The sequence below is a fragment of the Myotis nattereri genome (assembly GCF_964212035.1).
Source record: "Myotis nattereri genome assembly, chromosome: 2".
Classification (NCBI taxonomy): Eukaryota; Metazoa; Chordata; class Mammalia; order Chiroptera; family Vespertilionidae; genus Myotis; species Myotis nattereri.
The window spans coordinates 120,808,426-120,835,627 of NC_138076.1; the positions used below are offsets into that span (position 1 = coordinate 120,808,426).

The 27,202-nt window shown below is 37.4% G+C and overlaps 1 protein-coding gene across 1 annotated transcript in view; it reads right to left on the reverse strand.

The window, feature by feature from the left end:
* ERC1 (ELKS/RAB6-interacting/CAST family member 1) overlaps positions 1–27,202 on the reverse strand; it is a 443,495-nt gene that overhangs the window by 244,960 nt on the left and 171,333 nt on the right. Inside the window, exon 12 of the mRNA XM_081083645.1 lies at positions 26,151–26,344. Coding sequence (XP_080939771.1) covers positions 26,151–26,344 — 194 coding nt within the window. The remainder of the gene's footprint in view (positions 1–26,150; positions 26,345–27,202) is intronic.

A 27,202-nucleotide genomic window follows, 5' to 3' on the forward strand; every position in this document is an offset into this window, starting at 1 on the left:
TAAAAATAAAATAATAATCGTTTTACATATTGTATCTAATTAAAATGTTTTTGGATTATTTTGAAGCTGTTAAGAATTATTTTTATGAATTGCATTCTCTAACAGCCTACAGAAAATAAGCCATAATAAAAAAGAAAACAGGTATCAATGTAAAAATGTAAAATCTGTAACAATGTAGGGATGTATATAAATATTTTTAACTTCTCAAAAAGTATTTTAAATTATCAATTCAACATATTTTAATTACAAGGGAATAGCATGATACTTAGTCCTATCTTACATTTAATTTCATCTATTCCTATGTCTGTTCTCACTATCACACTGACCTCCTCCAGGGCAAGAACCTTATTTTGTATATCTCTACAGATGTTAACAAGACCTGTCTCATAGCAGTTACTCAGTTTACTGCATTGAAGTGCTTTAAGAGAAAGCTCCTTTTTTATGTTAGTTCTTAGAATAACTCTATTACCATTAATTCAACAAATATTTTATGAAAGCATGTATGTGCTAGATACTATCTCTGGGAATATGGCAGTGAACAAAACAGACAGAAATCTCAGTGCTTATGAGATTACTGTCTATGGCAGCCGTGGGCAAACTATGGCCCACGGGCCGAATCCGGCCCGTTTGAAATGAATAAAACTAAAAAAAAAAAAGACCGTACCCTTTTATGTAATGATGTTTACTTTGAATTTATATGAGTTCACACAAACACTCCATCCATGCTTTTGTTCCGGCCCTCCGGTCCAGTTTAAGAACCCACTGTGGCCCTCGAGTCAAAAAGTTTGCCCACCCCTGGTACGGGGAATATAGAGAATAGAAGTAAAATATAAAATGTCAATAAGTAATAAGCCCAAAAGGAAAAAATAAAAGAGGAAAGGAGACAGGAGAGTGAGGATGGGAGGTAAGAATGCAGGTTTAAATAAAGTGTCCAGGAAAAGGCACACTATGAAGTTAACTGTTAAGCAAACAGTCGAAGAAAGTGAGGTAGCCACAGCTACACACTTATTGAGGGAAGTGTTCCACAGAGGAAATAGCAAGTGCAAAGCTCTTGATGAGAGTTAAGTGGATAGAGAAACAGCACATTAGTAATGAGGTCAGACAGGTAATAAAGGGCCAGACAACAGTTAGCAAACTTTTTTTGTAAAGAACCAGATAATAAATATTTTTACACTTTGTGAATCATATATATATATAACTTGTGTCACATATTCTGTTTTTTCAACCATTTTAAAATGTAAAAATCATTCTTAAATTTCAGGCTATATAAAAATAAGTTGCAAGTGGGCTGTGGTTTGCTAATTCCTACTGTGGAGTTTTTTAGGTTGCTGAAGTCTTTTGCTTTAGGAAGTAATTCCTTGGTATCACAAAGTACAAGGAACAGTCCATAAACACGAATAAAAATAAGTAACCTAATAAAAATTCAAGTTATTAACTGAGGCAAATAAATATAATTGTCTACAATTTAAAAAGCAGTATATTACCTTTGCACCAGCAAGGACAGACCTGGAGAGCATTATGCTAAATGAAATAAGCCTGTCTGGGAAACACAAATACCTTATGATCTAATTTATATGTATGATATAATGAACAAAATAAACTAACAAAATAGAAACAGGGGCATGAATACATGGAACAGACTGATAGCTGTCAGAGGGGAGGCAGTTTGGGAGAAAGATGGTGAAGGGATTAAGTAGAATATATATATTTTTTCACACATAGACACAGAAAACAGTGTGATGATAGCCACAGGGAAAGAGGGATGGGAGGTAGGTAGAGGTGGACAAAAGGGGAGAAAATGGGGATGGAAAGAGACTTTCCTTGGGCTGATGAGTGCATGATGCAGTGTGCAGATAACATTTCGAGTTGTACACTTGAAACCTATATGTTTTTATAAACCGATGTCATCCCAATAAATTCAATTAAAAAAACAAGTATGCATTTTCAACTCAGTTGTCAAATTTTTCTGAAAAGAATTGGCCTTCATTTATTCAAATATATACTGCCAACAAAGGGCCACATAGTTTAAGAGAACAGAATACAACCTCACTGCCCTCATAGAACTTATCAAAAGGGGGAAGCAGACAACACAAACTAACAAGCATCTCATTGCACAGTGACATGTACTATGCAATGGAGACTGTGGAGGTGACAGGGCAGTACTTCGCTACAGCAGTCAAAGAAGACACTGCTGAGGAACTGCCATGAAGGATGTGAAAATAAGTCATGCAAAGATTGGGAGGCAGAGAACATTATGTACACAGGTTTTAAAAGAATTTGGTTTACTTAAAAAAAAAAAAAAGGGCTTGATATGGTAAAGGGGCAGCAGCAGGTGGTGGGGTCACAGAGGTGGCAAAAAGGCAGATGATGCAGAGTCTTATTAACCACAGCCAGGGGAGAGCATAGCAAAGTTTTAAGCAAGGAGTGACAGCATCTGCTTTAAGTTTTAAGAGTTCAGTCAAGCTGTGTGTGTGTGTGTGTGTGTGTGTGTATTAAATTAATTTTAGAACTATCATTATATGGATTATAGTGAAAGTCATAAGACTTGAAGACATATTCTGAGAAAGTATATATAAAAAAAGAATATGGCTGAGAATGGAACCCTTCAGAGACCTAGGAGAATATAGTGGAACCAGAAATGGCAATAGAGAAAGAATGACAAGTGAAAGAGGGGGGGAATAAGGAGAATCTTCTGTCAGAGATACAAAATGAAAACAATATTTCAAGGAAGGGAGTGAGTAGAACAGGAGCAAAGTAAAGGAAGATGGCAACCGAGTGATTTTTGGACCTGTCAATGTATTTTGTGTGTGTGTGTGTGTGTATGTATATGTGTGTGTGTGTGTGTGTGTGTGTGTGTGTGTATTACTCATAACCCTGACAAACTCAGTTTCAGGGAAATAATGAAAATAGATTTTAAAGATAGAAGCCCGCTTTGATGAACTTGAAGAAAGGTGAGAAACTGCAGATAGCAATTACTGTTAATTCTTTTAACTAGATTTGCTGAGAAGAGAGAAATGGAGTGCCAGCTAGCAAGGGATATCATGTCAAGGAAGGACTTTTAAAAACTGAGGATGGAAATTTTAAGGCATACTCATGATAATGAACCAGGAAAGAGCAAAATTTTGAAAATAAAGGAAAAGGATCACTGAAGGAGAGGTATCTTTGGTATAAATGTGGACTTGGTTTTATCACAACAGTTGTTGCCTGTTTTCCAAATTGTGTAAAGATAAGAATCCAGCACTGTTGGTATATTCAAAATCAATTTATAAAGTATGAAAAAAAATGACCAAAGATACGACACAACACTATGACTAATATGCCATGGAATATGAATATGTGTGTAGCAAAGAAACAGAGAACCAAAGAAAATTCCTACTTTAAAATGCTGACTTGGCTTTTTGGACCTATGACAGAATAAATACACTGCCAATTGTTTTCGGATTTTTTAAAGTGGGGGAGGATGCTGCTGCTCTATATTTTTCACTCTGGATTTCTCCCTGATTTATTCATAGTAACAGAGGCAAAAAAAGCATCAAGCAATTTATGGAAAGCATCCATTTTATTTATGAATTACCTTAATTTCTATCACTGTTTTAAAACAGAACATACAACCCTAGACTTCTAAGTGAAATTTTGGTACTAAGAAAAATAAACATATATATCCTTATTCCCCACCACTATTTTTTCTCCCTTTTAAATTTTCTTCTTCTTCCCCAATACTTCTACTTCATTTAATTATCTTCTTTCTTTCATATTTTTCTATTTATATGTCTGAGGCCTCACAGAATCAAGCAGGGATTCAGCTGGTCTTGGTGGAAGTCAGACCTGGCTGAGATAGCTGGCCCCATGACCTAGGAAAAGCATGTTCCAACATTAACAGAACAATGAAAGACATAATAAAGCTTTTTATTTCCTGCCATTTTGTTTTTCTTTTTCAGTCTGAAAAGTGCTTTTGTAGATATTAATACATTTACGTCCCCCCCCCAAGATATGTTAATGATGAATGCTCTTGAATACTACATTTTAATCAAACTGCACAACAGTGTATTAAACTGTATCTGTAGAGTACACCATCCATAGTTTTTCACCTGGTGACCTCACAGGGCTCTGTCTAATAACTAACTTAACTTAGGTAACTATAACATGAACAATGTAGAGGTAACAGTTGAAGGCTACTGTGGGAATAAAGGCATTAATAAAAGTGATAATAATAATAACCAGATATATTAAGTAGATAATAGCCATAGCTATTTTTTTCTGGTGCAAATAAATGCTAGTGATCAGAAAATGACATAAGTGGTTTTCTTCATAAATTCTGGTTAAAATAAAATGAAAATCATTAAATCAGTTGGGCAGAAGACAATCACTAAAGCATTTTACTGAAATGTGAGGAAAGAACAAAAGTAAAAGTTTCTGATTTCATTAATAAAGAATGAGCCTACAGGAAGAGAGGAAGGCAAAAATATCAAAAGTGTAAATTATAAATCTAAACATTTACAGGGCAATTTATTTTTATCACCAAAACATTTACATTCCACTTCCATGGGGTCCTTAACCAACAGAATTCTGATTTTATGTAAAACATGATTTAATTTATAAATATTCAGCATGCAAATTTAAGTTTAGTTTACATTCCCATTTTTTGTTTTTGTTAGATTCATACTGACTACATAGTAAAATCCAAATTCCATTAATAAGCTTGATATGGTAAAGGAACAGCAGCGGGGGGGAGGGTGGTCACCAAGGTCGCAAAAAGGCAGATGATGCAGTGTTATTAACCACAGCTAAAGGCCCTTATAATCATCTATATTTCTATTAATACCTCACACAGTAAGTTTTGTGTTTTTTATTTTTGCCTTTTCAGATGTCTTAATGTCCTTACCCTTTCCTTTGCGCTGTCTCTGCAGAGCATACATGTACTAATTCTTCTTTTCTTTTATTAAAAATTTTTAATGTTGACACTATTGCAGATGTCCTCATTCTGCCCCACTTTGCCCACCTCCACCCACCCCCCATTTCTCCACCCCTTGGCCTTCACCACACTATGGTCCATGTCCTGGGTGTGTAGATATATGTTCTTTAGCTAATCCCTTCACCTTCTTTATCCTGTCACTCCTACATCCCTCCCCTGTGGCATCCTTCAGTCTATTCCAAGTATGTATGCTTCTGGTTCCATTTTGTCAGTTTATTTTGTTAATTAGATTCCACATATTAGTGAGATAATATGGAATTTGTCTTTCTCTAACTGGCTTATTTCACTTAGAATAATACTCTCCAGGTTCATCCATGCAATGGCAAAGGGTAAGAGTTCCCTCTTTTTAATTTTCTTAAAATTTTAAAAATATATTTTTATTTATTTCAGAGAGGAAGGGAGAGGGAGAAAGAAACATCAATGATGAGAGAGAATCATATATCTGCTACCTCCTGCATGCTCCCTCATGGGGATTGAGCCCAAAACCTGGACATATGCCCTGACCGCCTGGTTCTTAGGTGAACGGCTCAACCACTGAGCCACACCGGCCGGACTCTTTTTCATAGCCACATAGTATGCCATTGTGTAAATGTACCACAGCTTTTTTATCCACTCATCTACTGATGGGCACTTGGGCTGTTTCCAAATCTTGGCTATCCTATCTAATAAAATAGTAATATGCAAATTGACCATCACTCCAACACACCAGATGGCCGCTCCCATGTGGTCAAAGATGGCAACCACAAGATAGCCGGCAGAGGAGGGAAGTTAGGGTTTACTAGGCCGGCAGAGGAGGGCAGTTTGGAGGTGACCAGACCTACAGGGGAGGGCAGTTAGGGGCGACCAGGCTGGCAGGGGAGGGCAGTTAGGGGTAATTGGGCCAGCAGGGGAGCAGTTAGGCATCGATCAGGCTGGCAGGGGAGTTGTTAGGGGGCAATCAGGCAGGCAGGCAGGCAGGCAAGCGGTTGGGAGCCAGCAGTCCTGGATTGTGAGAGGGATGTCCCAGATTGAAGAGGGTGCAAGCTGGGCTGAGGGACACACACTCCCTCCCCCATGCACAAATTTCATGCACCGGGCCTCTAGTTGTAAATAATGCTGCTATGAACATAAGGGTGCACATATACTTTGTGATTCATGTTTTGGGATTCATAGGATATATTCTCAGAAATGGAATTGCTGACTCAAAAGAAAGTTCTATTTTTAATTTTTTGAGAAAACTCCACACTATATTCCACAGTGGCTGCTCCAGACTGCATTCCTATCAGCAGTGTACTAGAGTTCCTTTTCTCCACATCCTCACCAGCACTTGTCGTTTGATTTACTGATGGTAGCCATTCTGACAGGTGTGAAATGATACATCATTTAATTTACAACAAACCAATCTCTCTCTCCCCCTTCCTCCTTTCCTCTCTCTCTCTCTCACAAATCAACTTTTAAAGAGCCAAATGGAATGACAAGTGGAAGCAAAAAATGCAATTAACAACAGATCATTCTTCTAGATTATAAACTCTTGCCCTTAAGTCAAACTTCTTATAAACAGATCCCCTAGGGTCAGAAATGCTCTGGGGCCTATAAAGTTCTGAACACTTTGACTAAAAAATAAGAAAATAACTAAGTTTTCAAAATAAGAATTTGTGAAATGACATCTTATGAAAACTACTATAACAACACAAATATATTTGAGCAAGGCATAAAATACTTAACTTTTATTACATAACAATATAGGGACTCTGGTCTTAATGCAGTTACCAGTATTAGGAAGTATCCCACAGATTCTAAACATCTGTTTTGAAGGCAAATCTGCAGAAGTCACTGCTAAATAAATCACAGGTAATAACAATATTAAGTTCAATTCGTTTAGATTTAAAAGATAAAGAGTAAAAAAGATGACATTTATAGGCCTCACTTCTTAAATATCTTGCTTTTACATGTGCTGTTTTATAGTAAAAAGTAAAGATGAATTCTGAATCAAATCTTTTCATCTATACATGAAATTATTTCTTTGTATTCATTTTCTGGGCTAATGTCATAAACAAGAACTAAAAGGATATATATGTTTTAGGATAGAGATGTGAGACTTCAGTCATCGTCACTTTAAATAAAATCTCTATGCTTTGTACTAAATGAAAAGTGGGACACAGAAGGGCAGAGGACGACAAGGGAGGAAAAGAGGAAACAAATAAATTTATCCAAAATGAAAATGCTTAGTGGAGACACTAAAACACAAATGCTATAGTTAAGTATCAGAAATAACAAAAAAACAGGTGATTAAAACAAACACTGAAGGGTTTACTATCTATCCAAGGTCATATAATGAAGTCTCAGGAACATCCAATCCAATCTGAAACCACAATTACACTCTCTTGCTGACCTACTCAATTGGATTTGGCAAAACTATAACTGAAGTGGCGAGATGCATATATATATATATATATATATATATATATATATATATATATATACATTTTAACCTGGAATGAAGAGAAGCTTCTTTACATATTACAGCCAAGACTATCTTTGCCACTGGAAAAATACAACATGTTTTATTTTGTGTGCCTTGGAAAATAAACTTATATGGAAAAAAGTATTAGTTTAATGGCATTTACTGTTAGAGTTAAAACTACTAAATGGCACTGGCCAGGTAGCTAAGTTGGTTGGAGCATCATCAGTTCACCAAAAAGGTTGCGGGTTTCATTCTAGGTCAGGGCACATACCCAGATTGCAGATTTGATTCCTGATCAGAGCACAAAAGGGAGACAACCAATCAATGTCTCTTTGTCTCTCTCCCTTCCTTTCTCTAAAATCAATAAAAACATCCTTGGGTGAGGATTAAAAAAAACCTACTAAAGTGAACCAGCTTATCTATAACTAGAGGCCTGTTGCACGAAAAGATTTGTGCAATAGACCTTCCCTTCCCCTGGCTGCCGGCACCGGTTTTCCTCCAGCACCCGGGACCCAGGCCTTCGCTCCAGCTGGAGCCACCTTCAGTCTTCGCTCCGCTGCTTTGCGCCTATGTATACAAATTAACCACCATCTTTGTTGGTGGTTAATTTGCATATCTCGCTGATTAGCCTATGGGAGGTGTAGCGAAGGTACGGTCAATTACCATGTTTGTCTACTATTAGATAGGATAATGAAAGGGTAATATGCTAATTAGACCAGATAGCCGAACAACCTTCCAGTCGTCCTTCCAGATGAAGCCACCGTAGCGGAGCCCAAGGCAGGGGCGGTTAGGGGCGATCAGGCAGGCAGGCAGGCGACCAGATAGGGGCTATCAAGCAGGCAGGTGAGCAGTTAGGGGTGATGAAGCAGGCAGGCAGAGTGGTTAGAGGCGATGAGAAAGGCAAGCGAGTGGTTAGGGGCATCAGGCAAGCAGGCAGAATGGTTAGGGGCAATCAGGCAGGGAGGCAAGTGGTTAGGAGCGATGAGGCAGGTGAGTGGTTAGGAGCCAGCGGTCCTGGATTGCGAGAGGGATGACCAACTGCTGGCTTAGGCCTAATCCCTGCCGGGCCTAAGCCAGCAGTCGGATGTCACCCGAGGGGTCCAAGATTGCAAGAGGGTGCAGGCCAGGCTGAGGTACACTATCCCCCAACCCCAGCACAAATTTCGTGCACTGGGCCTCTCTATCTATAAAAGGCTAAGTGATCGGCCGGTAGGCATGACACACATTGACCATCAGGGGGCAGACACTTAACGCAGGAGCTGCTGAGCAACAGAAACTCTTCAGAGTGCTCTCTCACACTCCAGGACCCCTTGGGGGATGTCGGACTGCCCATTTCGGCCCAACCCCTGCAGGCCAGGCCAAGGGGCCCCAACTGCCAGAGGGACTCCGCTCACTCCATAGACACCCTTTGAGCTCCTGCACTGCTCCTTTAGTAATATTATCATTAACATAACTTGAAACTCAGAGAAGTATGTATACATTAATGATTTCCATGGATAAATTCTTCTTGAGCCTTTCCATAAGAATTTTAGAAGTTTTGTTTGGAGATACTTAGATCAAAACTTGCCATGCCACATTAGACAGATGAATGTAATTTATATTTTTAGTGCATTTCACCAAAATGCAACAGAATATACATCTTTTCAAGTGCACATGACACCAGCATTATCTATAATAGCCAAGATATGGAAACAACCTAAGTGCCCATCAAGAGATACTTGAATATAAAAATAAAGCTGGGGTACATATATTCAGTGGAATATTACTCAGCATTAAAAAAAGGATGAAATCTTACCATTTGCAACAACATAGATGAGCCTAGAGGGTATTATGCTAAGTAAAATAAGTCAGACAGAGAAAGACAAATACCATATGATTTCACTTATATGTGGAATCTAAATAACAAAATAAATAAAACAAAAAGAAAACTGATGATTATCAGATGGGAGGGGGGTTAAGGGACTGGGCAAAAAAGGCGAAGGGATTAAGAAATACAAATTGGTAGTTACAGAATAGTCACAGGAATATAAAATAGAGCTCAGGGGAAAATAGTCAATAATATTGTAATAACTATATGTAGTGCCAGGTGAGGTAATCACTTCATAAATAATATAAATGTCTAACCACTATACTATACACCTAAAACTAATATAAAATAATACTGAATGTCAACTGTAATTGAAAAAAAAAAAAAACACCTGTCATGGAAAAAACAAAATATGGGAAAAAGCAATAAAACTTCCCAATAAAAATATGAGTCCACTGGAAGCTTACGTTAGAGATGAAGGTTCTCCAAAATCAAAGCAAATGCCTTCATTTTATTTTTCTACTAAAGCTGAATTTTTTTTCACATTTTTAATTACATAATTCCAAATAATTTCAGACTGTAGTACGTAGAGATAATGTTTAGAGAAGAATATGGAAAAACCACTTTTGAAATACAGTATTTGTGCTTGCTATTTTAATTGCAAACACTAAGATTTTTTTCTGCAATGTATATCGTTTATTTGAAATAGGAGTTCCATGAAAATTAAAAACAAAAAAAGAAATGAGTCATTAGTGGTAACAAGGTAGGTGACCAATAATATAGATGAAAGGAATATTTCTCAAGGACATGAGAAACACCAAAAATTAAGAAACATATAAAAGAAGAAAAGCAGAACAGACTAAAAAATGCCAATTAGATAGTAAAAGATGTAGCAGAAAACATGTCACAAACTACAAAAGAACAGTTTCTATAAGGAAGAAAGATAGTCAATAATATCTAACACCGCAAAACATCAGTGTGACCAAGACAAACAAGGTCAATGAATTTGGCACCTAGTACACTTCACTGAAGCAATTTTGGTTCAGGAGGGAGAGAAGAATCCAATTACACTAGTTTGGAAAATATATGGAAGTATGAAAGTGGAGGCAGCAAGAATAAATGATGGTTTCATAACTGTGCAAATAAATAGAAAAAAGTAAAAGGTAAAAGATACTGTAGTAAACTGAAGCCAAGGAAAAGACATTGGGAAGGATTATTTACATTTCTTTTTAAGAATTGGGGGAAAATAGGATATGTTTTATGTTGGAGAGAGTCAGGGGAAAGAAAGAGAATAGATATAAAGAAATAAGGAGAAGAAGGATCTGACTTATGGAGCAAGTTTTTTTAAACTAGGAAGAGGGAAGGGATAAAGAAAATGGGAAGATATAGCCTTGGCAAAGAGCTGGAACATTCTTTCCACTGAAACAAAAGGAAAGTAAAGATGAGTGAAGATAGAATTGTTAAGGTTGCTGATACCCTCCAGCTCTACTTATCGGTAAAGCAGGAGAGGACATGGCTACGAGAGAAAGAAAAAAGACAGTATAGATCTGACTGAAGAACCACCTTCATGAATTAGAGTAGTATAATTAATTATGAAAGAGAGTCTTATTTTGTTTTGTTTTTAAATGTACTTATACCCCACAAATTGCTTATTTTTAAAAGATTCAAAGATAAGGGACTTTTTCAGAAATATTATTAAAGTTTGCAATTTAAATACTGAGACAAAATGTCAGGGAGTAGAAATGGGAAAGAGAATCTTCTTAAAAAGCCTCAACTTCATCTTTCTACCTATGACAGAAATTTTAGCATCTAAAAAGATAAGTGGAGTCTTAAAATATCAATATAGAAGAAATATGTGTTCTTTTCTCATTTCCTACACATACACAATTTTGCATTGAAATTCTACTTTGCACTTTCTATTGACACTAGTTTGGATTAATATAATCAGTATAGTATTTTAAAGAACCTGAAATGCTTGACATCATGCTATGATACCCTGGATCAAATAGGATTCCATGAAAAAAACAAAAAGGAGTAATTATAATAGATACATTTATTGATTGCTTACCTTGTGCCAGACACTGTTCTAAGTGCTCTTTGTATGAACTCTATCACTGTTTACAACAATCCTTTAGATAACTATCCCAATTTTACAGATGAGAAATCTACCTAAGAAAATTCAAGCAATCTGGGGTTTCATAGGTCAGATTCTAACTCTTAGGCTACAGTGCACATAATATAAAGAGTTCTGAAATTGAAATGAGAAGATCTGGCATCAAATTCAAGTATCACCACTTACTATTGGTTGACCTTAGAGAAATCACCTTCCCTATTTACAATTCCTCATTAAAATAATCTGTCCGGGGTAAACCCATAAGCTATTTGTAAATCAGACAGGTGTTTTTCTAAATAGTAAATATATATGATGTTATTATTAAAGAAGAGCCACTACATAAAATGCATATGGTATTAGCAATATCATTTTCCATACCCTATCAGAAATTCTCACACTTTCATTTACATTATCATATGCAAAATCAGTAACTTTTAAAATGCAGGTTTCCAATTATTTTCTGCTTCTCTTACTAATTTACTTACTCATGAAGATGTAAAGCTTCTACATGGTACCTCTGACACATGTAAATAGCAGTAGAGGTAGTTGTTTTTGTTATCAATAGTTCAACCATCAGCAGAATCACCAAACAAACTCAAAATTTAAAGATTTGTGTGTAGGTTTGTGTATGTGAAATAATTCAAAGGTTCTTCACACTGTGGCAACTTTCCCTCCATAATTCATGCTGCACTTCACTCTGCTAATATAATATGATTAGCCTGAATGTCTCCGATGAAATTTTATTTAAATTAAAACAATATATTTTTCCTCCTCACTCCCCTGGTGGCTCCTTTCACATTCATTTTTTTTCCAGTAAAATTGTGTTTGGTCGGATTGTTGCTTTCTGATTATCCTTACTGTCTTTTGAAGCAAAGAACTTTGAGTCCACTCTTCTGGTAAACCAAAAACTCCTAACATTTTATGCACTTGTAACTAGATTTCTAGACATTGCTTTCCTGGAATAAGTTCTATCATTTCAGCTCAAAATAATGTTTGCATACAATGCTCTATCAAAAGTCTTTGTTTTAATACAATCATACTGACCTTGAGGTGAGACTGAAGGAAACAGCAAATCCAGGAAGAAAATGTGAAAGAGAAAGTTAGAAAGAATTAATAAAAACCATATTCAAAAATAATATTATTCATAGACATAGACAAACAAAGGACAAGATTAAAGAAGGGCAAGGAGTCATAGATTCTGCACAGGCACTAAAAATTAGTAATTTCAGATTTCCAACTCTCAACAAATGTATTTTTACATTAGATTACATCACTGTACCTTAATGTAAGTTTCTACAGAAAAAAATTTTATCTAAAATATGCCACTTTCTGGGATAGGGAAAAAACAGTTAAACCCTAAGAAAAAGAAGAGAAGATTAATGCCCCTCCTTTCCATTTAAGTAGGTAAGTGATTTCACAACTTTGGGCAGCTTAGTTGTACACACACCCACCTTCTAAGTGACTACTCCTTTACCCATCCCACTCTATTTCTTGGATCCAAGTTACCCATAAACAAACGCAGAAAAACACTGACAACTTTGGATATTTTGTAGAATACAGGACTCTAATTTATTTGGAAGAATTAAATATAATTTTCTCAAATGTGAAAACTAAAATATATAATTCTAGTGTTTATACTTTCAAGTAAAAATTTAAGTACTATTAAATGCCTATCAAGACTGTAGCAACAAATTACAAGTTGTACCCACAAGAAACATATACACAGAATTGACTATGTAAAGCTGTGCAATTTATTCTTCTTTTAAATGAAATCAGTGAAATTCAAGAAAGAAGAAGAAACAAGCAGTTCCCCCAGAAAGCAAGCTAAAGCAAGCAAGATCAGGTAAGGAACCAGTCATGTTCAGTTGTAATACTCTTAGCATCTTTCTTTTCTTTTCTTTTTTTTCTTTTAAACACAGCTCATTTTCTCTCAACCAGGGATACACAACCATTACAGCAGCACCAGTCATTTCTCTTCAACTACATTAAGGTTATATTCTCTGACATTATACTTCATGAGTCAAATCTAAACCATAAATTTTAAAATAAAAAAATTATTCTCTAAGGAACCATTTTCCGCATGAATTGCATACTAGTCTATGCCAAACCTATACACAGATTAATATTAATTACTATATGGAATATATTTTAAGACATTAAACTGAGTATCAATTCAAGATTTCCTTATGGAGATATACTTACAAATATGAAGACTAAATACATAGGTTTACATTTCAGGTTACACTGTGCCATAGATGCCCAAATATATTGTGATATCAATATAAAATAATCACAAACATAAAGCCCATTTTCCCAATGAAAAGATCAAAAAAATGTTTTAGATCTTTTAAAAAAAATAAACTTCCAGGATGTAAAATATTTGCATATCTAATCATAACAATAAATATATTTCTTTGGTTACACACATTTTAAAGGGAATACATGAGAAAATAATGTTTATATGGAAATACTTTCTTTTTTAAAATATATTTTTTATTTATTTCAGAGAGGAGGGAAGAGGGAATGAGAGATAAAAACATCAAATAATGAGAGAGAATCATTGATCAGCTGCCTCCTATACGCCCCACACTGGGGATCGAGCCTGAAAGCCAGGCATGTGTCCTGACAGGGAATTGAACTGTGACCTCCAGATCCATAGGTCAACACTCAACCATTGAGCCACATTGGCTGGGCTGGAAATACTTTCTTCCCCTCTCACATTCAGTGAAAGAATTTTATCCACTCTCTTTGCATGCACCTTTAATATCAATTTACCAAGAACAGAAGATGTATCATTACTTTATGCATCAAGAAAGAAAAAAAACTACACCAAGCCAATTATGCCATGCCATTATTTATACATGTATCTCAGTTACAGAAATGTTAATCTGTAAAACTCAGAGTTAAAACTGGCATTTCATTGTGACAAAACAGGAAAATGATTATCTTTGTTTTATTTACCCTGCAGATTGAAAAGTAATCCCACTGAATTATATTAAATTGTAAGAACATTATAGCATGCCCTAGCTGGTTTGGCTTAGTGGATAGAGCATTGGCCTTCAAACTGAAGGGTCCCAGGTTCGATTCTGGTCAAGGGCACATACCTTGGTTGCAGGGTCCTCCCCGGCCCAATCTCTGGTTGGGGCTCGTACAGGAGGCAACCAATCGATGTGTTTTTCTCACATCAATGTTTCTCTCTGTCTTTCCCTCTCTAAAAATCAATGGAAAAATATTCTCAAGTGAGGATTAAAAAAAAAAAAAGAACATTATAGCTTATGAATTTACTTAAACTTTTACAGAAGGAAAAGTATGTGTACAATTGTAAACATATTACAAGCAGAGAGAAGAAATGAATATAAAAATAATAACATTTTCAGTATAATCCTATCTAATAAAAGAGTAATATGCAAAGTGAACATCACTCCAACACACAAGATGGCCATCCCCATGTGGACACAAGATGGCCAGCAGGGAAGGGCAGTTGTGGGCTATCAGGCCAGCAGGGGAGGGCAGTTAGGAGGGACCAGGCCTGAAAGAAAGGGCAGTTGGGGGCAATCAGGCCTGCAGAGGAGGGCAGTTAGGGGTGACCGGGCCGGCAGAGGAGGGCAGTTGGGGGAAACCAGGCCTGCAGGGGAGGACAGTTAGGGGCGACCAGGCCTGCAGGGGAGGGCAGTTTGGGGGAACCAGGCCTGCAGGGGAGGACAGTTAGGGGTGACCAGGCCTGCAGAGTAGGGCAGTTAGGGGCAATCGGGCTGGCAGGAGAGGGCAGTTAAGGGCGACCAGGCTGGCAAGGGAGGGAAGTTAGGGGTGACCAGGCAGGCAGGGAAGGGCAGTTGGGGATGAAAAGCCGGCAGGGGAGGGCAGTTAGGGGCGACAAGGCCAGCAGGGGAGGGCAGTTAGGGGCAATCGGGCTGGCAGAGGAGTGGTTAGGGGGTGATCAGGCTGGCAGAGAGAAGCGGTTAGGGGCAATCAGGCAGGCAGACAGACATGTGAGCGGTTGGGAGCCAACAGTCCTGGATTGTGAGATCAGGCCTAAACAGGCAATCAGACATCCTTAGAGGAGTTCCAGATTGGAGAGGGTGCAGGCTGGGCTGAGGGACACACACCCCCCTCCGTGAACGAATTTCATGCACCAGGCCTTTAGTAAGTGTATAAAGGACTATTAAATCTCCATCTGTCAGATGAAAGGTCTGAATATGGCGGGCAATGGGAAGGAAAAGGGAAGAAATGCGAGATGATTAGATGGTGAAATAAAGTAGTTCTGTCTCTATATTGTATCATATATGTTTATTGAACCCTCAATAATGTGTAGTCACAGGACAAAATGTGATAGATACTACAGGAAAAGCACAAATAAAGAAAAAAAAAATTACTACCTAAGTGAGATCAGTTAAATTTTCTCCTCAAAAAGGTTAACAGTTAGGGTGGAGTGGGCAAGCAGTGGATAAGGACACATATGTAATACCTTAATCAATAAAGAAAAGAAAAGAAAAGAAAATTTTTTAAAAGATAACAGTTAAAAGGAGGTTGTCTCAAATAAAAAAGGGGAAAGAAAAATTTAGTCAAAGAGAAAAGAATAAGAATAAACAAATTAGAAAATAGCATTCATCTTCTAACTTTGAGGTCCATTTTTTAAGAAAACAGAGAGTTAATTCTACTATCAAACCAAATTGTGGAAATATCATCCTGCAAACTACTTCAAGTTTGCCAACACATTTTAGAATATTTATAAAAAAAATAAAAATAACTTCATTTTCACTACATAAAATTTCAGACCAGTAATCTTTAGTAAAAGGCAAAAGATTTATGCAATCTGAAGAGAAACCAGAGTATCCAGTAATCTTTAAAAAAATAAATTAAAAAATGAAGAAGCCATATACTTGAGCCATGAGGTCCAAGCCTAGCAACTATCTTCCCTAATTTCTGCAACTACCACCAGAAAAGTTCTTTCTCTTACACATACTTGCATGCAAATAATACCCTGAATTAAATCTTACTCTTGGCATGATAAGAAAAAAGCCCCATTCTTTGTGTTTAACACAGTTCATTAGATCTTGACCTACAAAAGTACAGATTCCTGTCACTTATGAAAATAAGGTTAAAAGTTACTGCTTTAAGCAGTTAAGACCATTTATTCAGGGGCTAACTACAAGGGGCCTAAATCCTAAACAAACTAGGGACATTCTTGCTTTAAAAAACACTCAACTAAGTAGCTCTAAGTCTTATGAATACATCATAAACCACTTATAAGTCACTTGTTTATAAATCAGAATATAGTTCCCTTGGAAACAATACTGTAAGTACAGGTTAGGTTTTCTTGCTAGTCCACAAAAATGTATGTTTAATCATGATGTAAAAGCCTAGAACAAACAGTTTTAGGTGAGGTCTGGAAAAGATGGTTAGCAAAGAAAATAACATTAACCATCACAAAACAGAAAAATTAAGTTCCCTTCATTATGCTTATATGACTAGACCAAGAATGTGTGTATTTATCCTATATAATAAAAACATAATATGCAAATTGACCGAATGCAGGAACGACCGGTCAATATGATGCACAATGACCACCAGGGGGCAGACGCTCAATGCAGGAGCTGCCCCCAGTGGTCAGTGCGCTCCCACAGGGGAAGCACTACTCAGCCAGAAGCCGGGCTCACGGCCGGCCGGCGAGCCCAGTGGCAGCAGTGGTGGGAGCACTGCAGGCAGGCGGTAAGGTGCAAGGGGTCCGGGATTACCAGAGAGATGTCTGACTGCCGGTTTAGGCCCGATCCCTCGGCAGACATCCCCCAAGGGGTCCCAGACTGTGAAAGGGTGCAGAACAGGCTGAGGGACCCCCACTCCCATCCCCAGTGCACAAATCTTGTGCACTGGGCCTCTAGTATACTATGTGAATGAATAACAAAATTGATCTTGGTTCTCTTGCCTTCCTCAGAATAGTCACAGCAGCAATACAATATCCTAGGCTTTTCCTTTCCATTTTGTATCTCTATCTACACTAGAGTTCAAGGAACTGAAATTAGCAGTCTAGGATCCAAAATTATCTACTAGCCTTCCAATCAAACTCTCAAGCTATTATCATTTAATATTGGTCTCAAAAACTAAAAGACCAGACTTAAGAGTCTAAAGTTGAACAAGAAACCCCTTCTCCATGATAATCCTGTATCTTGGGGCACATATTAATTGGGTACTGTTAAGTATTACTCTCCAGGAGAGCTCAACCAGACTTTGAATTGAAACCATGTCACTGAAATTTCTAGTCCTGGACGAGCTGTAGAAGAATGCCTCTGCAAGCATCATTTACAAAGGAAATGACAATAGCTGCTCTTTGTGGGAGTCTTAGAATTCTGGAGCCAGAAGTATCTCTTTACTGAGTCCAGACTAATAAAGGGTCTAAGAGTCAGACATGTGGAAAAACTGGCACCTGGCCAGAAAAGCAACCCACGTGCCAGTCTTAAAGTGTCTGTGCTACAAGAGGGCATTCCAGCATGTGCGGGGGGGAAAAAGCCTCATCAACATTCTCAAGGGAACAGCCTCTGCATCATCTGTCTTTTCCCTCCCCTTCTAGGAAGTGGGCTCATTAATTAAAACTGAACAAAGGGAGAAACAGTAGAAGAGAACAGACTCTGCAATTCTTAACCACAATTCTATTGCCACCTACCTACGTATTTAATATAGAACCAGTCATTTAAACTCTGGCCTCACCTCCTTATCTTTATGTTTAAAATCCATATAAGAATCCTTTCCAAAAACAAACAAAAAAGTCATGATGTAAGAAGGGGTAGCTTAAATGCACAACTATAAATACTATTAAAGAAATTACACTAAAAAGTGGGGGCACCTTTCTTAGGAAGATAAGATCTACCTGATACATAACAAAAGAAACATGAAGCTAGTGTCCCTAGTTTGTTCCTACAGGAAAACGCCACCTAAAATATGTGTCAATTTGCTCTTTAATGTTTCTACTAAAGGACAGAAAAAGAATTGTTCATTGAATCCAAATGCAGTAAGAATAATGTCCACATTTCAAGGTTAAATATGGCCACCTCTGCCACAATATAAATTTATTTTTAAAAATTCAAAATATATTCCCTTTTAAATTATTTGCCTAACTAGGAGCAAAAATCTGCTCTATAATGCCCCTTTCAAAAAGTGACAGAATGAGATCTTTTTCAGGCATTTGGGTTGGAATAAAATGGGGAAGACAAGACTAAAACAAGGAAAAGTAGGATGGAAATGTGGGGATATCTGAAAATAATGGCATAGCAGAATAATTTATGATGGCTCTAACTGGTACCCTCAAATAACTGCCTATTTTAAAAGAACCAAAATAGGCATAGCAAGAGTATCATTCCTGATTTGAAAATTAAGTCAAACAGTGAGGAAGTTATTTTTTTATTCATAAGGTATTAGGTAGACAAAGAGCCCTGACCTTGGTCAGGCCCCTACTGCCTCTGCTGTAACACATTCAGTTCTTATCAGAAGAAGTGGGGGGGGGGGGGGGGGAGAAATGAAAGAGAGAGAGAGAGAGAGAGAGAGAGAGAGAGAGAGAGAGAGAGAGCGCTTGTAAATAGCTGTTAATGGTTTGAATGCAAATAACAGAAAATACTGTTTCAAAATGTTTAAACTATAAGAAAATGTACTACCTCACATAACAAAAAGTCTAGTTTCAGGAACAGCCCATTGGGGTTCTGGCTCTGCTTCTTTGGTTTCCCTCTCACCCTCTGCCTGCTGGCTTCATCTTAGGTTGATCGAAGGGTAGCGCCAGCAGTTCTAGTCATCACATCCAGTCATGATAATGTTGAAACAAAGGCCACCTTTCTTCTTGAAAGTCTTCTTTATTAAAACATCATTCCCCAGAAGCCTTTCTGTAGTTTTCCCAAGTCACTTTAACGGATTATGTGCTCAATGGGAAAGAGAATGCTATTACACTGACTGATTAAATGAACCAGGATCCACTCCTGGAGCTGTGAGTGAAGGAAACTATAAAACTTCGGGTTGTGTTCATTTATTCCCAACTCCAAACAACAACAAAAAAAGGAAAGCAGAAAACTAAAAGTTAAGGCAAAATGAGGGGCTAAAGTATAACGTATTAAGTGAATTTAAAAGGTGTTTCTTAGCTCTGAGGTCGCTGGGGCTAGAGATGGGAAGACATTTGCTGCAAAGGGATATGAGAGAACTGTTGAGGGTGAAGGAAATGTAGCAGTGGTGGTTGCACAGATTTATGTTTGTCAAATCTCAAAAAAAATAAGTTACACACAAAAGTTATTGTGTGTTAACTTATACCTCAATAAAGTAAGTTTCTTTAAGGAATTCTGAGGACTTCTAAAGAAAAGAACCCCTCTTTGAAGTATCTACTCAAATATCACCATATCAGAGGTCTCTCCTGCCCACCTCATAAATATAGCAACCACTCAAATCCTCACACTCCATATCCTTACTCTGCATTGTATTTCCCATGATATTCACCACCCATTGACAATTACATCTTTAGTTTTTATTGTCCATTCACTCTCAACTAGATTATAAACTCCATAAAGGCAAAGATTTTTATCTGTTTTGTTCCTTGTTGTGTCCACAGAGCCCAGAACAGTCACCAGCAAATAAGAGCCTCTGTAAGAAATTATTTATTTAATGAAAAAAGAAAGGGCATACTTTATGACTGAAAAGAGAGTGGGTTATGGAGAGAAAAACTAAACTCACAAATTAGGTATTTTCAAGAGCTTGATAACTAAAAATCATATCAATACAGGTGTTTTTAGAGATGCATATTTAAAGGAAAGATAGCCAAGCAAAAGGAATGAGGAATAAAAAGAACTTCAAGGCTTTCAAAGATTAAAGGATATACAAGAAAGTATGTCCTTTCTTCTCACTGCTAATCCCTCTGCCAAATTTTAAATCACCCCAATATAAAACCTACTAGTATATTCATTAAAATCCTAGTTTTTATATTCCCACAGTTTGGGGAACACAGTAAATCCCTATTTTCTAGCAATTAGTTAGGTTATAAAATAAACGATTCTATTCTTTAGATCAATGAAAAATCCTAACATCGATAAACCAAAGGCAATCTTTGATACCTAAATTATATGAAAATGAGAAGATGATTGCCATTCTCTACATGTAAAAGTTTTTGAATGATAAATTGAATCTAACCTAAGTAACCCTCATATTAGAGTGAAGGGAGGGTTTCTGCTGCAAATACCAAACTCTGTGGTTTCATTAATTTCTCTGTATTATAGAGCAAAACCCAATATATGGCATGGGGAACAATTCTTCCAGTATACTGCCATAGCATGAGTACTTAGCTAAAAGGAATAGCATGAGTGACAACGTAGACAAGGAACAATTCTTTCAGGAGTCTGAAAAGATGTTAATATCAGAATTCTATCAGAATGTTAGTACATTACTAAATATGTTAAACATTATGCCAAAGAAAAGCCCATTCATTATGAATCTTTTTTTTAAAAAGCCTCTCATATGCTCGCTTTAGAAATTTTCAATTACATTCAGGGTTCCTGAAGCTAATCCGAATTGATCTAGTTATATGAGAACATGTCAAGTTCTAGTTTTTTTGTTTTTATTGTTGTTGTTTTCCTTAAATTGATCTGTAAAGACTATTCAGAACCACTGGTGATGGCTTTCTTGAAGTGTCAACTTCACTGGGCCTTGTACAAGGCCCAGTTATTTAAACACAAATCTGTGTGTTGCTGTGGTGGTATTTTGCACATATAATTAAAGCCTGTAATCTATTTAAGTAAATGATATTATCCCAGATCATTGGAGTGGGCTTAACTGAATCCTTAGGAAAGCACTAAAAGCAGTGCTGAGGGTTCTCTAAGAGAGAAAAAAAATTCTGCCTGTGGACCACAATTTTGGCCCATGGCCATGGGAGTTTTATCTTGCCAGCGATCTCTTCCTGACAGATTTCATACTTGCTTAGCCAGCCCCCGACAATAATGCAAGACAACTACTTGTAATAAATTTCTGTGTGTGTGTGTGTGGTGTGTATACTAATAATAGCCTAGGGCCATCACGTCTGGAGGGGAACTGCTGGCACTGGCTCCTGAACCAGCCAGGAGGGCCAGCCCCAGAAGGGACGGAGGGACGCGAGTTCTTGGGGCCGTGCTGAGCCCAAGCCACCCGCACCAGCGCCCAGCACCCAGGCTGCACCCCGGGAAGCGGACAGAAGGCAGCCAACCCGCTCCAGGAGCCCGCACCTGTGGGGAGCCTGAGACTGCCCTATAGGCAGCCCTGCTGCTTCTTTCTCTCCTGAGGGGTGCACAGACTTTCCTGGGACAAATCCCTCCCCAAGGTGCAACAATAACATGCTAAGGTACTGACTTGGCTTTTGCATCTACTTCTCTCTCTGTCCTCTTCTGGAACCCATAGACAGCGATTAAACCACGGATCCCTTAAAAAAAAATCGCCTGTTGGTGTCATCCCGCCCTGGGTGGGTTGATTCTGTTCTAGGGTCCAGGGTCCCTCTCTTCTCCCTCATGTTCCTCACCTTGAACCCTGGCAGGTCCTGGGATCCTCCCTCTGTTGACCCAAGGCCGGCTCCTCAGATCAGGGCCTCACTGCCCTGAGTCCTCTGCAGGAAGTCAGTGTACCTCACATCCAGTACCAGCCCAACAATTCCAAAGCCTGATGGTAGGAGCTGAGATGGATTCCGTAGGGTCCTTTAGCCCTGCCTCCGATCACACTTTGACAGGGCCTGGGCCTCCTGTCCTCTATGAACCTGAGTCTGCAATCCTCAGACCAAGGGTCTGACTACCCAAGTTCCTTGAGGAGGTGGGGTGGGTGGAGGTGCAATTTTCAACTTACCAACAGGAAGCCCAACTTCAGGAATTTAAATTCCTCCCTCATTCACCTTATACTGTTAAACCCCAAATCTAGATACTGTACCTACTATGATAACCCCCAAGGTTTTAAACAAAGCTAAGATAACCAGTCGAGCAACCCCAAGGGGTCCCCGATTGGAGAGGGTGCAGGCTGGGCTGAGAGAACCGGCCCCCCCCCTCTGTGCACAAATTTCGTGCACTGGGCCTCTAGTATCTATATAATAAAAGCCTAAGCAATCTTTATGGGGGAACAAGATGCAAACTGACCAACAAGGGGCAGACACTCAATGCAGGAGCTGCCCCCTGGTGGTCAGTGTGTTCCCACAGGGGGAGCACCACTCAGCCAGAAGCTGGGCTCACAGCTGGCAAGCGCAGCAGCAGTGGCGGGAGCCTCTCCCGCCTCTGTGGCAGTGCTAAGGAGCAGTGAGCCAAGCAGTAAGGAGCCAACAGGCAGGCAGTAAGGAGCGAGGGTTTCCGGACTGCAAGAAGGATGTCCAACTGCCTAAGCTGGCAGTCAGACATCCCCCGAGGGGTCCCAGACTGCAGGAGGGCACAGGCCAGGCTGAGGGAAACCCACCCCCGCCAGTGCATGAATTTCATGCACCCAGCCTCTAGTATATACATACACATATGTATAAGTACACATACATGTATACACTACAATTCTTTGTAATAAACATATACTGTATATAGTGTACATCATATGTATGTATGTATATATTTCTTCTACTAGTTCTACCTCTCTAGTTGAAATCAAAGTGATATACATCACAGTATGGTAATTTAGAAGCAGTACTTCTTAGATTTAATTGGAAAATATATTTTATATTTACAGATGTATGGGTGGACTTATATAATCCTCTTTCTAAAATTGCAGTAGGCCCTAGCTGGTTTGGCTCAGTGGATAGAGCGTCGGCCAGCAGACTGAGGGGGTCCCGGATTTGATTCCAGTCAAGGGCACATACTCGGGTTGCAGGCTTGATCCCCAGTAGGGCGTGTGCAGCAGGTAGTCAATCAATGATTCTCTCTCATCATTGATGTTTCTTTCTCTCTCTCTCTCTCTCTCTCTCTCTCTCTCTCTCTCTCTCTTCCTTTCTGAAATCAAATATATATATATATGTGTGTGTGTATATATATATATATATATATATACATACATATATATATATATATATAATTTAAAATTGCAATAGGTCAAGACAGTGATACAGCATTAACTCATCTCTGACAGGAACTACTATAAGAGCAATGTAAGGGACTATTTGTTTTTGTCAAGACCACAAATAAGTCTGAGAATTCTTCATGATGTAGTCTAAACCTTTTAACATTGGATATTCTTACATAAGAAGTACTAAGAAATTTTTTAAAAATACTAAAAATTTCCTTTAGTTCAATAATTATAACAGTCTGCCTTAATTTTGCACTTAGAAGGTTGCTGAACACTCTTTAGAAATAAATTCTACATCCTGAATTACAGTGCAGCACATAGTTGCACCAGCTACAGGGATTTAAAGGGCATTCCAGCATAAGGACACCCACACAAAAGATGGACTAGAAAAAAAAAAGACTAGAAAAATTATATCCAACAATATTATAATCTTACCAGCGAAACATACACGTAATGCACAAACAATGTACCTAAGAAGTACAGTTCAACTTGACATATAACTGGCTATTCTTTAACTCTGATCAAGCAAAATCCCCAGCAAGCCCCAGCAGTAGCAACAATAACAGTAGCAATTCAGTTAGTACAGAATTGTAGCCTTATGTAACACTCACTTTCCCAGGAATCCCAAACAAACGCTCCTGATGGTGCAAGGACAGAAATCTGACAAGGAAGGTACAAACGTGGGAGACTGGCTTTCTGAGAAACAGCATGGTCAAAAGGGAACAAACATATAAACATGTAGATACCAAAACCCCAATGGAATAGGATCATGATAAGATAAATCAAAAGAAAGGTGAAGAGACTCAAATTATAAATTATGGGGCCACAGATACCACACACAGGATGTAGTGGAATGGCAACACAAGAAGCAAATAGTGAGAGACACAGCAGTCACACACATGTACCTCGGTACTAAATCTGGCAACAAAAAGCATTATATAATCCCAACTGTCCTTAACTGATTACTTCTATCTTAAACTCAGTAACAAATGTTGCTCAGTAACAAATAACAAAGCCAATAAGCAAAACATGAGTTTTAAAAATTGTTTCTTTTTTCGGGTGTTAGCCAGGAAACTTTGTGTCAAATCCTAAAACAAAATTACAACCTTGCATGACTGTTATTCATCAACTGTATATTACATTCCATGGGAAAAAAGAGATTAATTTATGACTCTCAAAATGTGATAAATACAGCTATTTGGTGTGCTTTGGATATCAAATATAGACTTAATCCTATTTCTTACTCTTGTTCAAATTATGTACATCTCCCAAAATCATTACTGAGTTTAAAATAAATTGAAACGTTTTTCAAGCAAGCACTAATTTCAACATAGATTTTCAATACAAGAAATCAAACCCAAGATTATAACTTTATCAAGGAATTTCCTTTCTGAAATAGTGAGAACTCACTAATCTTTCAAAAGTATCATATTTTAAAATCAATGCATTATTGTTGCTGATTTCAGGTCAACACAAAAGCAAAGGGAGCCATGTATTCGGGAGAGTATGTAAGGGCTGTGTGTGTGTGTGTGTGTGTGTGTGTGTACACGTACACATGTGTACTGTGGGGGAAAGAGGTACAGTGCAAAAATGAAGGAAGACACAAAAACGCACATAATCTAATCTTGAGAATCTAGTCATTGTTAATTCTGATGTAAAGAATTTACCCATTTGTCTTATTAGAACAAGAAAATATAAATTAATATCAAGATAAGAGAAAACAAGTGAATGGGTAATCAGCCCATGTTATCACTTTCAGAATAGTGAAAGAAAACTGTGAGGGTTGAACTGTGTTTTTTTAGTTTCTTGAAATAAATCAAACTTCTATGGATACAGAATAAGAGAAATAATAACTTCTAGAGGAAAATATCAGGTCTACCACGAATCCAAAAATTTACAACTTAATAAATAACTTGTGAAAATAGTCTAATACTTCCCAACCTTCAAGAAAATAAAAATAAAAATATTTCTAAGAATCAGGCTCCAAAGAGCCATACAGATTAGTGACTTCATTCTGTCACTGTCAGTCTCTCTGTTCAGAAGAATATGGGCGATTAATGAAGTTCCACTGGAAGAACTGCTTCTACAAACTTGTGAATTTATGTTAAATATGTGGTAGGTGTAAAAGAAGAGGTCAAAAGGCATATGCTTAATCTCTAGTATAATACACCCCAATGAAAGAAAAAAAGACAAAAACAATTCCAAGAGAACTGTCTGACTAGATCTGTTCAAACACAGCATGTTTTGAAGAATTCAAAGTCAGAGCTCATAAATATCATATCCAAATCTCCTAAACTGCCTTCAAAATGTGGTCTATGCACTGATATATGTAATAGCCTGCTTTTCTACAATACAAATTGTAAAAGTTGAAAAATGCATAGCCCAAAGGAACATCAGCTCAACATAGAGGTCTGAACCAATGAAAAAGTATTAACTCCTTGAACTTGAGGCTCATCTGTTCTTTACATAGATAAATAATTAAGAAGCAAGTGGCTTTTTGTACTCTCTTGATTAACCAGTAGAAATTTTAATTTCTTAATCAATGAATGCTTTCTTTCTAACCAATAATGACGACATCCATGGCTTCCCAATTTATTCCCATTCTGTGTTGCCTTTTAGAGACTACAACAATGAATTTACACTGACTTAGAAAAAAGTGGATAATAAAGTAACATCAAGCACTCATGAACCTACATTTAGAGAACCAGATATACTGAAGAGCATGCCCTCAAAAATATTTAAGTTTTTAAAACCATACTTTAGCTTTTCGAAAAAGTGAAACCCTATTCAGCTTCCCTTTCCTTACCTTTCCAACTCAGCGATCTTTTTATCTTTGTCATTCTTCTCATTTTCCACCTCCTTCAAGATTTCCAAGAGGCGGTCAACTTCTGCCTGGGCCTTGCTAGATTCATCTTTGTACCTGGCAATCTCTCTCTCCAATTGCTGTATTCGGTCACTCATCTCTGGACTAGCTCTGGCTTCCAATGTTGCCTCATGTGCCTACAAAGAAAAGTGTTCAAATTCTATCAGATATACATACAATGTGGTGGACAAACCATGCCCCAAAGAACTATCTATATATCAATAAGATATTATCAAACATCTAATAGCTAGTCTTCAATTTATAAAGTTTTTCTCTGCTTAAATATTACATAGGTAAATCAACCTTTACACCTCAAGGAACTAGAAAAAGAAGAACAAACAAAACCCAAAGTTAACAGAAGGAAGGAAATAAAGATAAGATAAAAAAAAAATAAGAAAAATAAAAACTAAAAAGACAATAGGAAAGATCAATTAAGATAAGATCTGGTTCTTTGAAAAGATAAACAAAATAGATGAAATTTTAGCTAGACTAGTCAAGAAAAAAAGAGAACATTCAAATAAGTAGAATAAAAGAAGTTACAAGTGGTACTACAGAAATACGAAAGATCATATGAGACTACTAGTAAAATTATACACCAACAAATTAGACAACTAAGAGGAAATGAATGAATTTCTATAAACATACAACCTTCCAAAACTGAACAATGAAGAAGTAGAAAATCTAAAAAGACTGCTTACTAGTAAGGAAAGTAAATCAATAAACATGAACCTCCCAAAAAAAAGTACAGAGCCAGATAGCTTCACTGGTGTTATAAGTCAATTAATCTCTTTTATTAAAAAGAAAAAAGTGTTCTCACCACACATAAAAAGGTAAATATATATGATGATGGATATGTTAACTAGATTATTGGGGTAATCATTTCACAGTTATACATATATCAAATCATCATGTATACCTTGAATATATATAATTTTTATTTGTCAATTCTATCTCAATAAAGATAAAAAAGAGTCAAAAATGTATATTATAGGGCA